The 17,071-nt window shown below is 36.0% G+C and overlaps 1 protein-coding gene across 4 annotated transcripts in view; it reads left to right on the plus strand.

The window, feature by feature from the left end:
* The window catches only part of LOC145662928 (uncharacterized), a 210,283-nt gene that overhangs the window by 168,473 nt on the left and 24,739 nt on the right, over window positions 1-17,071 (plus strand). Inside the window, exons 1-2 of one of the 4 annotated variants that reach the window (XM_081728949.1) lie at window positions 2,053-2,190; window positions 13,108-13,489. The exons of 1 other annotated variant lie outside the window; for it this stretch is intronic. Coding sequence is in view for 1 of the 3 variants with exons in the window: in XM_081728948.1 (XP_081585074.1) it covers window positions 2,050-2,190 (141 nt within the window). In the remaining 2 variants the exon portion in view is untranslated. Of the gene's footprint in view, window positions 1-1,880; window positions 2,191-2,211; window positions 2,329-13,107; window positions 13,490-17,071 lie in introns of those variants that run through there. 2 more of the 4 variants (XM_081728948.1, XM_081728950.1) reach the window with 2 other exon arrangements.

The raw sequence follows: 17,071 nt of genomic DNA on the forward strand, positions 1-17,071 counted from the left end.
TCCTCTTGTTTTATGGCTAAACAAGAGCTATCATTTAGAAGTCATAACAAACAGTAAGATTCTGTCAATTAGGGAAATTATATTGAAGTAATTCAGTTACTTTCTAAGTACGACACTAAATGGACTTGCAGGGGCGCCTGAATAAAATTTTCTAGGGAGGGGCCCATCTCCATGGTTGCTATGTTGTGTCTGGTATTTCTGGTGTTTAATATACGTGGTTTGCTATATTACGTATACATTTTCGTGAGCCAGAGGAAGGTCCGGGCCCCACCCTACCCTCTCGTTCGGGCGCCCATGTTGACTTGTCATCTTCACAGCATGGGAGTGTTTAAAGGAACGTCAAACAGAATTCAGAATTATATTATTAAATGTGTTTGGTGAGTAATTCTGGATAAAATTAAGTCAGAAATAAACAATACACTTCTAACAGCAATAATGTTGGACAAAACTATGGACATTGCAAAGATCTTTCAACATTCAATCGGCACGTGAAAGACTGCAATTCATGAAAGACATTTGGTTTGCAGATGTTACTAGTGATTGCACTGCGACTGCTCTAAGTGAGCATGCTTTCCAAATTCTCTCTCATTTTAATTGTAAGCAAAAGCTTGTAGCACTAGGCTATGGATGGAGCTGCCACATTTTCTGGACATTTGAACGGTTTACAATCTTTTGTGAAAAGCTGTTTGAGTGCACTCACCATACACTGCTATCATCACAGACTCAATCTCGTTGTTCCACAGTATGTTAATCACAGCAAGGAATGTAAAATATTTTTTTAGAATAAATGGCATTCCAAATTTCTTTTTCATATTCATGGAAACGCTGTAACGCGCTTGCTGAATTAGAAGTAACTAAGCGATTTCCAACGGTTGCCACTATAAGATGGAATTACAATTCCAAAATTGTTGATGCAGTAAATGAAAATCAAATAGAACTCTTACAGTGTTCTGAGAACATTGTAGAAGATTCAGATAATTGCGACACCGAAGCTTTCATGACTACAAAAAAGAAAAAAAGAAAAAAAAATGAAGGATTTCGATTTTGCATTTCTCCGCACGGATATACTATTCAACATTCTTTAAAGTAAAACCTTGGATGTGAAATATTGCATCCAAAAAGTACAAAAGATGGTATCTCAACTTAGAAATGCAAGAAACGATTTTGAAGACTTATAGAAAAATAGAATTGGATGACAACGGGAACCTTCTTATAAAAGACGTAAAGTAGATGACTCAACAGATTCAGAAATTAAATATGTGCGTATCTTCAATGACATTATTGATAGTGTGATTTCAAGATCTCAGTGAGTTACAATTTCTTGAGTTATTAGATTTAAAGAATTTTCAGTGCTTGAAATCTCGATTTCCTGATTGCTTGTTTTTGACCCTTAAATCAATTTACGGGAGTTTTCTCTTTAATTTTAACAATTTGCGGAGTGAATTAATATAGGTTTACAGACTCTTAGATTTTTCAAATAAAACTGTGACTGAAATTATCCATTTCTTGAAAGAAAGAGGCTTGATAGAAGAAGCATTTACAGAAACATATAAATTGTGTTATTTGGTGTCAACAATACTAGTCAGGACCTCCATTCTACAGCACACATTCTCTTCGAACCTAGTCCCCTGTGAGAAAAGTCACGGCACGCCACTGCTAGAAAGTGAAGCTATATTGAACGGCTGATTTGTTATTGCATTTTTAATTGTCTCTGTCAATTATCTAATAAAGATGACGGAAACTAAATTTACTAATAATTCACTCACATATTGAAAGAAATTCAACTTTACTTGTTTTGCAATAAGTACATGTGGGAAATTACATGCCAAAATGGGACTTTTTGTAACTCGAGATAGGACTTTATATTTTAAGCTGGCACCACTGAATAAGTAATTTATATTTATTTGTCGGCTGTTTGTTGTGAATGACCTGGAGATATGTTATGATTTTTGGCATATATTCTTGCATTTGTAATGCTTTATGTAATTACTTAATAATGATGTGATATTTATACTTTTTGCGATATTTCTTGTCTCCAACAGTGCAAAAATGCAGAAAGTAGAGAAATCCTATATATCTAGTTTATGCCGATTGTGCGCTGAGAAGAGTACTTTTCGAATTAGTATTTTTGAAAATGAAGATCTATCGAATATGTTGTTGGATAAAATATCAACGTGTTTACCAATAACGGTAAGAAATTGTGCATGCATGTTCCTTATTGGAAAAATTATGGGATCGCAATAGTTTACGTGGAGAGATTTAGGCCCTTTGTGCCGCCAATAGGTGCAGAATATAGGTTGGATTTCGTATTCCTAAACCTAACATGTGGTAGGTAATCTGAGATTTATACTAATAGCAAGACTGTTTTCAGTATTTGGTGTATTTCCGTTTAGGACACAAGGCTTGTGTATAGTCCGCTCCCCCCAGTTCTTTGTCACCGGAACTGGAAGAGTCACTACTACTACTATTACTACTACTGGTACTACTATTACTACTACTCCGACTACTACTACTACAGTACTTATATCGAGAACAGAACCCAACCAACCCCTGCGGGGCTTCTAACCCGTTCTTACTGCTAGTACTATTAGTATTGCTACTAATTACCACCACCACTACTACTACTACTACTGCTGCTGCTGCTACTACTACTACCGCTACTACTACTTATACTAAAGCCTCCTTACCACAAGATTTATATCTTAAATCTTTATAACATGTGATTCCGATTCATTATGAACTAATATGAACCGTTAGAATCACTATGATTCGTTAAAAATCACTGGGGGAGCGGGTTATACTCAAACCGGACACAATTTATTTCAACACAAAATATATGTATCAATGTTACATTTCAAGGCGTACGAATCACTTTCTTACAGGCCGCATCTTACCTAGCATTTGGCCTTTTACAACAAACAGAGGATTACAACTCAACTAACCTAACCTTCTAGAGTGGAAGTACAAAACGTCCTAGGCAACAAGTACATTCAACTAACTATGTGCAAATATGGTATACAAGTACACAGAGCTGATATGAGTACTTGTTTTAAATCGGATGAACTTCTTTTTACTTCAATGATATAAATCGAATTTATTTTTGATGGCATTTAGATCTCCCTCAAATCCGCACATAAGGCGTTTTATGCCATATAGTATGTTTCACGTATCCTCGGTCGTATACCCACCGTCGCTGACGCGCGTGCTTCCTGTGGGTGCACCCCCGGTCGGGCTCCCGTGCTACGCTTCGGTTAGATAGTATTCGTGCATTTTAGTAGCCACCTAGCACAAGTTGGGTAGTATCTTGCACAAGAATTATTTTCGCTTACGTACACAGGAGCCCTCGTAAAGTGAATCTGCAGAGAGGAATGCAAGTCCACACCCCCATTGACGGCTCTTGAGCCGGTACTTGAACCATAGCCACTACCAAGTGATCTGGAGGAGAAAATAAGTAATACCATTTTTGGGCACTAATCGAATGTCAGTCTGAAATCAACATCGTACCGGTAATGTATACTATGTGATGGTAGAGAATCGTAGGGTCCATGTGCATCAGTAACGGTGAGTATACATATAAACGAGGCTGGTTGAAAGCCACTTCATATAGCATAAAGAAAGCATGCTTTGCGTGTAGCACAGTTTTGCTTCACTTATATGATGACTTTGTAGGCTTCCTTCACATAACACTTACCTTCATCGTGTCTTCCTTATGAGTACTACGTGGTAGGATAGGAGATCCCGACATATTTTGATTATTTATACAGTCCTATTCTGAAATGAAAGTATTCCTTCAGTAGATTTTACGAATGTATGTTCCCCTAAAACCGAATAGTACTGAAGGTCCATGTTCCGTTAAGGGGGTCCAAAACTAACCTAACCTAATATGTAATCAATGTAATTTATTATGTAATCAAACGAAAATCAATAGAAAGAAGTGGAGAAATTGCAAATTTCGTATGGAGGAAATTACTGGACCCCCGTAACGGAACATTGACTCTACTGAACCCCGTAAGAGAGATACTTTGCGGGGCACTATCAAGTGTTGCTGGAATCAATCGGCACATATCTCTGGGCAAGGTTCTAGAACACAGGTCCCTTTATATAGGTTAGTAGTTCGGTTCAGGGTCGGATCCAGGATTTTCTGAGTGGGGTGCACGATAACTACCAAAATAACCAGTCTCATTGAAACTCTTCAAAGTGACATTTGACAATATTCTTGACACCTGATACATAGAAGAGGGGTTATTTTAAAGAGGGTCGCAAGTGATATGCAGGAAAAATTGTTCTCTATTCCTGGCTTGTTTTCTTCAGTACTTGACAAATGTTATATTGCTCTGCTTGGTGAATCCTTTTTTTTCAACCTTTATAAAATCGACTTAAACTATTGCTTTTGCAAAACACTCTTTCTTTTAAGCCCTAAATGGAAACATGACGGCAGACAATTTCGGAAAGTGTTGCTGTTTTCAGTGCTATCTTCTCATTTGAGATAGTGTATGTTTAAAATGAAGGAAGGGGTACACGTGCACTGGTGCATTCCTCATAAATCAGGCCCTCGTAAGTTGGTTCCTTTCTGTACAAAGTTTAATATTTAATTCACATAGTATTGCGGAGCGAGTGTTAGCTAGTGAAGGCGGATTAGAGCTCCGCAGGGCACGTTGTTTTCTGTCTTTATTACAGCTCAATGGTAAGGAGAAACGGCTTTCTGTTGCATCTAATACTTCTGAATTAGTTACTAAGACAGTCGGTTTGTAACACAGATACATTATGCTCTATTGTCAATTTACGTAACGTGACCTCACGACACACTCTCCTATAGTCCAAGATTAAACTTCATTTTTCTCCATAATTAGTCACTGTACAATGATGACCTTGTACTGTGAGTAATTGCAAGGTCGCTATCCTTATGCTTTAATGATGTAATTACAAACATATAGTTAATATTTATGACACAAAGAATTTGCCAATTACAACGACTGTTTCCTTTTAAAATTTAAACCAACCCAACCCATACCCTACCCCTAGGGTAACCCTATGTTCTGACTTCTGCGCAGTGATAAAATCTTTGCCAAGAACGCCGGTATTCTTGATACACTGACTAAGGACTCTTCAGAAATATCTAATATACTAAAATGAACCTATTGGATTTCTAGGTCTCCACCAAACGAAAGTGTTTGCGGTCCTTAACGAATCTCATTTGGAAGAACTGGTGCCAAATATTGAACCAGTTGCATCTGTGGATAGAGGTTTGCAGGTTCTGAAAAATTGTAATTTGACCAGACAGAGTTGTTCTGTAGGTGAACCAGTGGCGGCCATTCCAATTCTTCCGCCATTTTTCCCATCATTTATTCATCAGCGTGTCTTTTGTGATGATCCTTGTATCTCATGTCCCACTGCAGATGTTTGTTAAGGACTGCGCTCGTTGTTAAATAGTTGCCCTTCCCGCTGATCTAGTAACTGTCCCACAAGCCCTTAGTGCATGTGATCCGAAGTTTGATTCCGGGTGGGATAGACTTGAAATTTGAAGAGATTACTATGGTTCGGATCCCATCTTTAGACGGTTCACGTTTCATATAGCTTTAGTGCTGAACTCCATCCAACCAACGTTAAATCGTTATTTTTGGGGCCGTGGTAGGTCTTCAGTGATAAGAGGTTCACCGTTGGCACATGAGTCGCTAGTTCGGTCCCAGCTCCCAAAGTGAACTTTGGGTTGAAGAAATACCATGAAAATGAGTTTTCTCACAGTTCTGCTATTCCTCTTAGTTCCGTCATTCCACTATTATCATTCATCATCACTGTCCACTTTATCCTTGGTACATAGATATGGGACATTAAACACAGAAATAAAATAAATAAATAAACTCACTGGTTTAGTGGCTAGTACGTATGGCTTTGGTGCATTTTGCAGAGTTCGATATCCGGTGAGAGAGCACAAAATAATTTCACTGCTTTTCTCTTTCATTAATCAGTCCTCTCTTTTAGCCCTAAAGAACGTAACTGTGAGACGTTAAACTAATTGTCATTTTTTTAAACAAAAAAAGTAATTTTTTGTATGTGGTTTGTAAATGTGCACAAATGATTATCAAATACCTCCTTTAATTATTAATGGCTATTTTCACTATCAGACAACCCACAGCCAAAAGAAAAGAAATAGATTTTCCCGTTGCATCGAAATTGGATGGAACGCGAGAAGTAGGTTAGATGATTGAATTGAGTTGATTTTGAGTTTAACGTCCCTTTCAGCAGCAGGGCTATATAAGACGGGACTTATTGATTAAAAAGGAATCCGAACCACATGAGCTTTCGCCGGGAATCGAACCCAGGTCTCTCACGCCAAAGACGCGTACACTAACTGCTTAGCCACATAGGAGCTCTTCGACGATTACATTATGTTCCATTTGGCAAGAGTTCATTACGGAATATTTGGGAATTTTTTTTTTTTTTTAAGTTATAATTTAATCTAATCACAAAGTGATTCCGGCTTATGTCGCTCCTGCGCGTGAACACGAACTCAGAGAGGATTGAAAAATTGGGAAATGAATTGATGTGAGTTTCAACGACAGGTTGTCCCTATCCTCAGTGCATGTTCCTTGAGAAATCTAAATTGCCTGAAGGAGAGCTTGTCGGTTATTGATCTATTTCCTCCATTTGATTAATCTTAATAAAAATAAAGAAAAAATAGCACAGGTAGCGAAAATTCAAGAACCATAAACGTTATGTCTGCAGTGGAGGAAACTAATCTAAAAACTAGTTCTTCAAGCAACGGGGATCATTTTTTAACAGGTACATACTGAGAATGACTGCAACTTGCCGTTGAAACGTTTGTGTAGATTTACTATTCGGCTGCTTTTGTGAGTACTTAATTTAAAGTAGTTTTGTTTAAATTCAGTGTCACTTTACAACGCTCCATAAACCGAACAAGACGCTGCGTTAAATAGTTGGGGAACCACTGACCCAATCTACTATAAGGTAGCTAAGTAATATATAGATAGATAGATATAGATATAGATATACGATATAGATATATGTAATATTAACTTTGGGTTCCCATAATGCTTTTGTAAAATAGCACGACAGTGTTTTCCAGTTTATATATGGAATGTATCCTGTCGTGTTTTACAAATAGGAATCCAAGATGTAAAATATTAACACTAGTGCCTAGTGTAAACGCTAATAGAATACACTGTGTGATACATAAATGTAATTGTGAGATGAGCATCAACTTTTTTGGTAAGGATGAATTTTAGATCATTGCTATTCGAATGTAGTGACATAATTTTTACATACACAAAAGTTCTATAACAAAATTTCACTTTAGTCAATAAGAATTGACAAAATATTTGCATGCTCATCTTAATAATGTGAAGATGGCATTTACAAAAGGACTTCTTTTTCATTATTTTTCAGCATTTACTTTTTATTGATATAATATTGCAATATATAAGATAGCAGCCATGGCAAATGATCATCGCTAAACATACGCTTCCGATATAATGCAATGAGTTAATGGTTATTTTTGCCTTCGTTTTTCATGCGTTATTCTAGAAGCATATTATCAGTGTTGTAAACGTATTACAAGTGTGTAAGCTAATTCGATATTTACTTTTTTTAAAGAAATGGTATTTAACTAAAAAGTAGAAGAGTACAATGAACACGTAAAATCACCTGAAAATGTTCACGCAGATATAACTGAATAGGTAAATAAAATGTATCCTTTCGTAAAGAATTTTTCTCTAAAATATAAAATAATTTGCAAAGTAAAGCATTAATTCAGAACTACATAATGTTATATTGAATCTCATCTCTTTCTTTGTTTACATACATTCCTACAATTACTAAGGCAACAGCTCCTACGAACGCGTTACCACGTGGACCTTGAATTTCGTTTCATTATGTTCTGTCTGAAACCAGATCATAGATATAAATTAGCTTTTAGTGACACTATCGACCGCTAATGTTAGTGTTGCACCAATTAGTTTTTCAATAAAAATTATTAACAGTAGTAGTAGTAGTAACGAACTGAAGTTACTTTCTGTCACTCTGATATATACCTTAAATAACAGTCTTCTTCTGCTCTTCTATAATTGTAAAATGAATTATACGTAGTATCTTTTAAAATGAGAAAACAGTCTCTCACGGAATCATTAATTTATATAGTATCAACGAGTTTACCGAATGAAACGACTGGATTTCTATAGCACCGACTGCTGGAGCGAATGTTAAGTCTACTTTCCCCTGCCCTAGGTTTTATGTGCTGGAATGCTCGTGCAACACGGGAGGAATTTCCAGTAAAAGAGAAGACTTTCACACTAGATAAAAATTTGTAATAATATAAGTTATGAAATGGAATTCACTTTATGTAATCATATTTCTAAAAGAAAAGCGTGGTAACCATCCTACTGTGCTAAAGCCTAATCAATATAATGATACTTAAAAGTAAATACACATTTATGAGTTAATAATTCGCTTATAGAAGTACATATAGCTTTGTTTACAGCAATAGGAAACCAGATACTAATAAGCCAGTATTTAGAAATAAAAAAAATACTAATATGTTTCCTTAATTACCGAACAAACAACAAGATTAATTGAACTAGCAGTCGTGCGCACTTTTGCTTATGACAGGTATTTTCAGGCCAAGACAAATTGGCGTATAACCTCAGTCACTGTAATAATAATAATAATAATAAAACATATTCCTGATTTTGTAAACGTTATTCTAGCAGATGTTTATGTTAAAAATTGTAAAGTTTCTCCCTGTTTCTGAATGTATATTAGCCTTTATAGAATGAATATATTTTATACACCTGATTGCTGACAACTTCAAAGAAGATAGCGTGATTGGAAACGCACGATGCGTTTAGCATTAGTTGGCAATTTTGACGTCTTTTTTTCTTTCGACTGCAAGTCGTGTATTTGGTGGGTTTGTAAGTTTGCTTTTCAGAATTGTGATATTGATAACATTGTTTCTCCTCTTGAAGAAATATATTGGGCCAATAGTAGTGCTTACAGTCAAAGATTCTGGTTAATTTTGAGATAATTATTGGTTTACTAACGGTTTGGTATGTTGTGTTTCTTTTGCGAACATGTGTGTATGGGTGTATATGTGACATTTGTGGTTACATGTGTGTCTGGAGCAAGAATGTTATAAAATAGAGGATCTGCGCATAAATTTCTTCATCCTATGAGCTCATGAAGCCATAAAACAACGGAGCATCGTCTGAGCCGGCACGTCTGATTGGCTACTCTCGTTTCCGCCATGATTGTTAGCTCGAAACATTGCGATCTTAATGGCGCGGAGCAGGCGGAGTAGGTGTGACGAAACTATGACGTATGGCTTCACGGTTTTGTTGTATGGGCAGATCCTCTCTTTTATAATGTTCTTGGTCTTGAGTCACTTTTTTTGGTGTTTCATTTGTAGGCTTTTCTTTTTTTGTTTGTTTGTTTTTTTCTGTGTATGTGTGCGTTGTAATATCTATCATGAATTCTATAAATAACACTAAAATAACCGTTTTCCCAACTCTTTGCTGAGGAAAAACTTGAAATTAAAGAATTTGGAAGGACATTGCCAGACATAGACATTATGAAGAGCATTAAAAGAGGCAGAAGGTAATCTAGGGGAGTTTTCTAGAATATATATATATATATATATATATATATATACACAATATAGTAGTAAATGACCATGTGAATGTGAAGTAAAGTGTGCACTGTTTTGCTTTCTGAGTTATTTGACGGTAAAGAAATGTGAACGAAAGCAGGCATAACAGTTTTAAATTATTTATGCTCAGACGTAAAAAACACGAATCTTCGGCTTCACATTTGAGAAGTATTTCAAATTTTACACGTTTTGGAAAAGTAAATCGCTTCGCAATTGAACATGCTTATGGTTATAAGAGAAAACTTGAAGAACATAATTAAAACATTAAATAGAGCAGGTACATACTGAATATTATGATGAACTGTGTTCGCTTTTGTGGTGTTTTTGAACAAGCTTTAAGAGGATGAAGATTGCCGAATAATGTCTCTGAAAATAATGCCATGTAATGATTGTTTACTCGACTAAATTATAGATTCATACTTTCAAAGACAAGATAAGTGTTGGGAATCAAGTAATTGATTTAGAAGATACTAAGGTAGGACTAACGGCTACGAGGTGTGTCACGGGATGAAAATATCGGAATTATATACAGATATGATGAAATTGTGAAAGAGCTTATGATAAGTGAGCAGAACGTTATGGTATTCAACAGGATGAGTGAAGATAGTAGGCTTATTGTGATTGTTTACGGCAGAAGTTGTGATTAGTCTTAATAATGACACATTGCAGTCATTAAACTACCTACTAATCCCTTTCCCTTATATTAATTACAACTGGTGACGAATCTTCACAGAACCCACAGAGGCAACATTAAGATATCATACTCTTTGTAGGACAAGCAAGTAGCTGGCAGTTTTTCCTCCACAGAAGATCAAATGGCAACAAGGCTAATTGGTTTATGTCGAAAGTCGCTGAAAGAGCTATTCTTATTCGGTACTTGGAGAAAGATGTAGATTACCTTAAAAGATTGTTCTTGAGGAGAAACAACAGGTTTACGAGTGTTATCGGTGTTGCAAGAAATCATGCGTGAGTTCAAATTGTTGCCCGTATGTTATCTGTTCGAGTCACGGGGGTGAATTGTACCTCAAAAACAAAAAGTTTGCTTCAAATGCAAGGATCAAGGACATTTCGCACACATCTACTCTTCGCTTGGCATTCCTATGGCATCAGTCAAATAAACAGAACTAAACTTGTCAAGAAATATATACCATCCAGAAACACCGCAGAAATTTATTGAAAAGATATCAACTATCAGTGATGGTGGAACAAGATAATCTGGAACTAAGGATTAACGGAATACCAGCTAAAGTTGTTTTTTTTTTTTTTTTTTTACCTAAAGTATCAATGAGTAAGAAGTCCAAAGTCAACAGTAAAGTTTTGAAAGTGAATGCCAAATGAAACAGGAATAATACTTAAAACTACAATTACGCATGACAAGGAGGGTCAAGCAACAATTAACAGGCTTTTGAAAAAGGAGAATTGTTTATATGCGATTGATACAGTACTATTAATGTAGGCTCATCGTAGCGTTAATATGGAAGATAGCCAAGGCTTAACTGAACCTAACGAATCATAGACAGTATGTGTGTGTGTGTGTGTGTGTCAAAACGAACAGAAGTATCAGGACAAAACAGATAGAAAGCGGAAGTTTCAAGAGAAAAACTGTTTAAAAACAGAATTCAGAAGAAAAAAAAAAGAGTTTTGTAAATGTTATGGAAAGGTTGCAGTAGATTCTGAAATAAAAAATGGTGATTTGGTTGTTGAAAAAGTTGATACTAAAGTTAGTCGTTAAGCGTTTGAAGATGCAGTTAACAGGATGCTCACGAGAAAGAAAAAAAAGAAAACTCGTAAAATGTAAAAAAAAAAAAAAAAAAAAAAAAAAAAGAGGAAAAGAATGGAAGAAGACTGTAGGAATATCGAAGATCGGCGAAAAATGTCTCTTAGAATAAGTCGATTTAATTATTTGGAAAGAAGAAAATGAGTACTATTTGATAGACTTGATTATGGATTCATACTTTTGAGGACAAAATAAGTATTGAGAATTAAGTGATTGAAAAAATGTTAAGGTGGGACTAACGGCTACGAAGTATACTACTAAGGAAAGTACCAGAATTACATATAGATGTAATGGCATTGTAAAATTAAAAAGCTTATGATAAATATGCAGAACGTTACGCTAATAAATAAGATGAGTGAAGATAGGCTTATTGTGATTGTTTATGGTAGTAGTTGTGATTAGCCATAGTAATTGCATATTGCAAGTAGTAAGAGAACGTACTAATTTATTTTACTTATATGAATTATAACAGAGGACACGATAAAATTGAATCGTCCTGTAACCAGGGAGTCTTTAAATAATTAATACATTTTCCCTCAGAATTAGACGGTGCTTTAAAATTTTTTTTAGAAAAGGCTACGATATTAAAAGGGGCGTTTACAACGACCTACAATGAGCTGCTTCAAATGATATTTGAGATATGTCGGGAAGAAATAACATACGAAATTATGGAAGACATTATAGCTGATAAAACAAGTTATATCTCACATGTTTCAAATCGTTATTGTCTTACGGTACGTAGTAAAAGGCAAACCAATATAACATTTTTGGAATTTTATTTCACCTCTACGGCTGATGCTAAAACGTAAGTTTCTTATTTGCTTGCCGAATTGAAAAATCAAAAGTTAGGTCTTTATTAAAATTCATCTAGATGGATTGTACAAACCTATGACGGAATTTGTTATGTCTGGTTGTTCTGAAGGAAGGATGATGTGGGAGGGGTTGCAGGCAGTAACCAGAGACACTTTTCCTAATGCCGAACACATAATAATGTTGTGCTCATCAGGTTAATTTGGTTATGAGCAAAACTGCTTGAAAAGAGATATACTGGCATCACACAAAGAACCCTTTTTGGATTCAGTAGTACAGAAACAATTACCTCGGGCCAGTAATTACTCGTAGAATTTAAATCTAGAAGTGTGAATATCTAATTTGATCATAATAAATAAAAAAAAAAAAAAAAGCATTACCCAGTCTATGAATTAGATACCAACAATGAGTGACATAAAAAAAAAAATAAAATGCAAATATAATCCCCCAGGATGATAGTCTAAAAAAATTGTCAGCCACTGCTACTTCGTTATCTTTCTTCAGCAAAATGCCATTTGAGGAAATTTTGTTTGGACAGCTTCAAAAGAGAAAAATTAATCCTTCTGTATATTAGGTAATTTCAAACTTTGAAAAGAATATAAATGCAATAAGGGATCACGTTGAATATAACAGAAGCAAGAAAATAGAATCTACGAAGAGAAAACAATAAAAAAAGAAGAGGAGTAATAACACAAATGAAATAGAGAAACAAAAGAAGTATGTGGTGGTCTGATTTGTGAAACTAAAGCCCGGTTTAAATTCACAAGACAACTTATTGCAGCAATGTGTTTGTACTAGATATATTTTTCCGGTATGCTTCTAATTTTCGTAGAGAAATCATGTGAGTGTGTTCATTTTACAGTTCTTTTCATAATATTGAGCTCTTCCATAAACTTTCTTCAGTGTATGCTGTAGAAGAATTTCAGTCGTTGTCAGAAACTGAGAGTTTGCTAAAGTTTATTATTCGCAACAATACAGGAAAGTCATTTAGTGAATTATCAAATCTTGTGAAATTGATATTAACTGTAGTTGTGATGTCAGCAGAAGGAGAAAGGTGTTTTCCCACGTTGAAGAGAGTAAAGACGTTTTTAAGAAATTTCATGCGGCAAGGAAAAGATTATCAGCATTGACTATACTTTCAATCGAAAAAGACGTAACAATGAGAATACCACATTTCAACCAGCGTGTAATAGACACATTTGCTGTAATAAAAGAGAGGAAAATGGACTCTTTACTTAAATAAGGTGAGTAATTAGATAGAACGTATATATTAATTTTTAGATTTTTTTTCGAAACTTTATTTATTTGCATATGCCACATTGAGTTTAAAGTTACGTTAGTTTTATATATATATATATATACAAAATTTTATTTATTTTCATGTCACATTCTGTTTTCATTTCAAGTTGAGTTAGTGAATCCAATTTCCCTTTCTATCTTCACTCTTTCGCACTGCAACACTCCGCAACTTACGGTTCACTGACCGCTACTGAATGAGTCTCCCAAAGTTGCTTTATACCTTCGTAATCAGTTTTCAGCTGAAGGCTTTGTAGTGGTACCTCTAAATTTAACCTATACACAGTAGATGGAATGTTGTCTTTCCAAGTGGTGAAACTTAAGCAAAGTAAGGACTAGGAAGATAAATTTTTAGTGAAATAAGGATTTTTGCGTCACGGTTAGCATTAAGTATTGAAGTTTAACATATACTCAGTGAATGGAATGTCTTTTGTGTCCCAATGAAGATGACATACCGTATTTACTGATACGTAATGCGCACCCTTTAAGTTAAATTTCGCTTCCAAAATTTAGAGTGTACGTTAGATTCTAGTACAAATATACATAAATTGTCCTGTGCTGAAAAACTATTCTTTGTGAAACAACAATAATTTCGACAAGGAGACGTAGCGAATCTTTTTTTTAGTAAAACGCAAAAGAAAAGGTTTTCTCGTTGCGACTAAAAATGAATTCGCCGGATATAATTGTGTAAGATAAACCTGTGGTATAAAATAAATGTTTCATGTAAACGGTAGATTCGATAACAATTTAGATTTTAATAATTGTTCTTTTAGCGCAGGTGTTCTTGCACGACTCTAGTTTCTAGACTCATTGAAGAGTTTCGTTTATAGTAACGTATTCCAAAGGTTACATTTCGAAAATACGAGGGAGGATTGGAAAGTTCGTGGTCTGACTAGGAAGGAAGCAATTATTTTATCTTTGTATATATTAGCTGCGTAGCTATATCCATTGGTAGTCATTGTGTAAAATTTCAGTTCTCAGGTGAGGAGTTTATAAGGCGCTAAGTCGCCGGAAGTGAGGGAAATTTGTGACATGGAGAAAATCAAACATTTAGCTGTCATTAAGTACCTACATAAAAAGGGCTTAACACCACAGGAAATTCATATGGACACGGTAGAGACAGTAGGAGACTCCGCGCCCTTGTATTCCATGTGAAATAAGTGAGTTGCTTAATTTAAGCATGGCAGAAACAGACGCTTCTCCCCCCCCCCCCCCCGTAGTGGCATGCCTTCAACGTCGACCACTACAGAAAATGTCAATAAAATTTGTGACCTGATTTTGAATGGTGATTTGATAGAAGATCCGATAAATAACGGAGACTGTGGGTATTTCCTATGAACGAGCACAAAACATTATCATAAACGAATTAAGGTTTTCTAAGATGTCCGCGAGATAGGTACTCAAGTTGCTTTCAGTTGAACACAAACGCAATCTACTCACCCGTTCCCGTGATTGTTAGGAACTGTTTAAAAGTTATCCGGAGGAGTTTATTGGCAGATTTGTGACTATGTACGAGACATGGGTACACCTTCATACACCGGAATCAAAACAACAATAGAAGCAATGGAAACGAATGCAAACAAAGTTATGGTATCAATTTTTTGGGATGCTAAGGGCATAGTAGTAATGGGGCGACTTGAGGAAACTTTTTGGCCCCTGGGTCCCTGCCTTAGGACCCATGGTCCCTGGCCCAGGGTCAATGACCTAGGGGTACCTAGGACCACCCCCTAAAATTTGGCAGGGGTACATAGGACCACCCCCAGGACCCATGGTCCCTGGCCTGTGTCAATGACCTAGGGTACTTAGGACCACCCCTCTAGATTTTGGCAGGGGTACATAGGACCACCCCCCCTTAAATTTTGGAAATTGCCAAATCTAAAAATTGGGTGTGGTAGCCTAGGACCACAGTATGTACCTCTATCAGTATTGGGTGTCTATGTCGTTCCCTTTCATGGGTAAAAAATTGCCAAAAATTCAAATTTCGGAGGTTTTTGACCTTATTTATCCCCTTTGATGAGGTATTATTACCCTATATGGTTATATGTGCATATACAGGGATTCATTACCTTTCATAAGACATGGGTACATTTGTGCACCCCTTTAAATTTTTGGCAGGGGTGCCTTGGCCCACCCCTTCAATTTTGGAAATTGCCCAATTTAAACATTTTGGTACAATAGTATAGAACCCTAGTATGTATTACTATAAATTTGGGTGGTCCACTTTGTTCCCTTTTAGGGGTACAAAATTGCCAAATTTTTAGTACAACCACATGTTTGGTTTTTTGGCTCATTTTATTCCCTTGGATGAGGTCCTATTACCTTATATGGTTGTATACAGGTGTTTATTTCCTATTGTAAGACATAGGTACATTTGTGCACCCCGGCAGGAGTGCCTTGGCCCACCCCTTCAATTTTGGAAATTGCCCAATTTAAACATTTGGTATAATAGTATAGAACCCTAATATAGATCACTATAAATTTCGGTGGTCTATCTCGTTCCCTTTTAGGGGTACAAAATTGCCAAAATATAAACGTAAGCAATACGTTGTACCACGTGTTTGGTTTTTGACCTAATTCATTTCCTTGGATGAGATCCTATTACCTTATATGGTTATATGGCCATGTATAGGAGTCCATTTCCTATTATGAAACATAAGTACATATGCGCACCCCCGGGAATGGTACCTTGGCCCGCCCCTTAAGTTTTTAGAAATTGCCAAATTTAAACATTTGGTATCATAGTACTGGACCCTAATATATATTACTACAAAATTTGGGTGGTCCACCTCGTTCCCTTTTAGGGGACATTTTGTTCCGCTTTAGGAGTGAACCTTGCAATCGTCCCGAGTTTGATTCTTGGAAATGTTGAATTTAACGTCCCCGCGAAAACGGTGAGAGATGATAGGACGAAACATGAACTTACTTGACTGAGGATTGAAGCAGTGACCTCATACAGTAGAGACAAGCACTGAGCCATCGTACACGTGTGTTGATTACTATGCAATAGTCCCGAGTTTGATTCTTGGTGCTAGTTTCAGGAAAATGTTAACGTCCCACTTGAAACGATGATGAGACATGAGAAAACATCATAAACTTACTTGCTTGCGGATTGAAGCAGAGATCTCACATATTTGAGCCACTATGGCCCATTGAGAAGTTCAGTTTTTTGATTACTATGTCATGGTCCCGAGTTCGATTTTTGTGTTAGTTTAAGAAATGTTGAGTTTAACGTCCCCTTGAAACGATGATGAAAAATGATAGGAGGAAACATGAACTTACTTCGTTGTGGATTGAAGCGCTGAGCCGTCGTACTCCATTCAGTGCGAACAGTTTCGCGTATGAAAAGAAGACGAGCAGATTATGTTACATTACACATTTCAGTGCGAGCAGTTTACACTAGGTTTATGTTTCATATAGAAAGATAGAAGATCTGCGTTGTCATCTTTTTACTTCGTGTGCAACTTTGACCTTGAAGAAAACCTTGTTGACTCAGTGCTAGCATTGACGTATACACACAATCTTATTGTTTA

Source organism: Thermobia domestica, chromosome 10 (genome assembly GCF_964235325.1).
Source record: "Thermobia domestica chromosome 10, izTheDome1.hap1.1, whole genome shotgun sequence".
Classification (NCBI taxonomy): Eukaryota; Metazoa; Arthropoda; class Insecta; order Zygentoma; family Lepismatidae; genus Thermobia; species Thermobia domestica.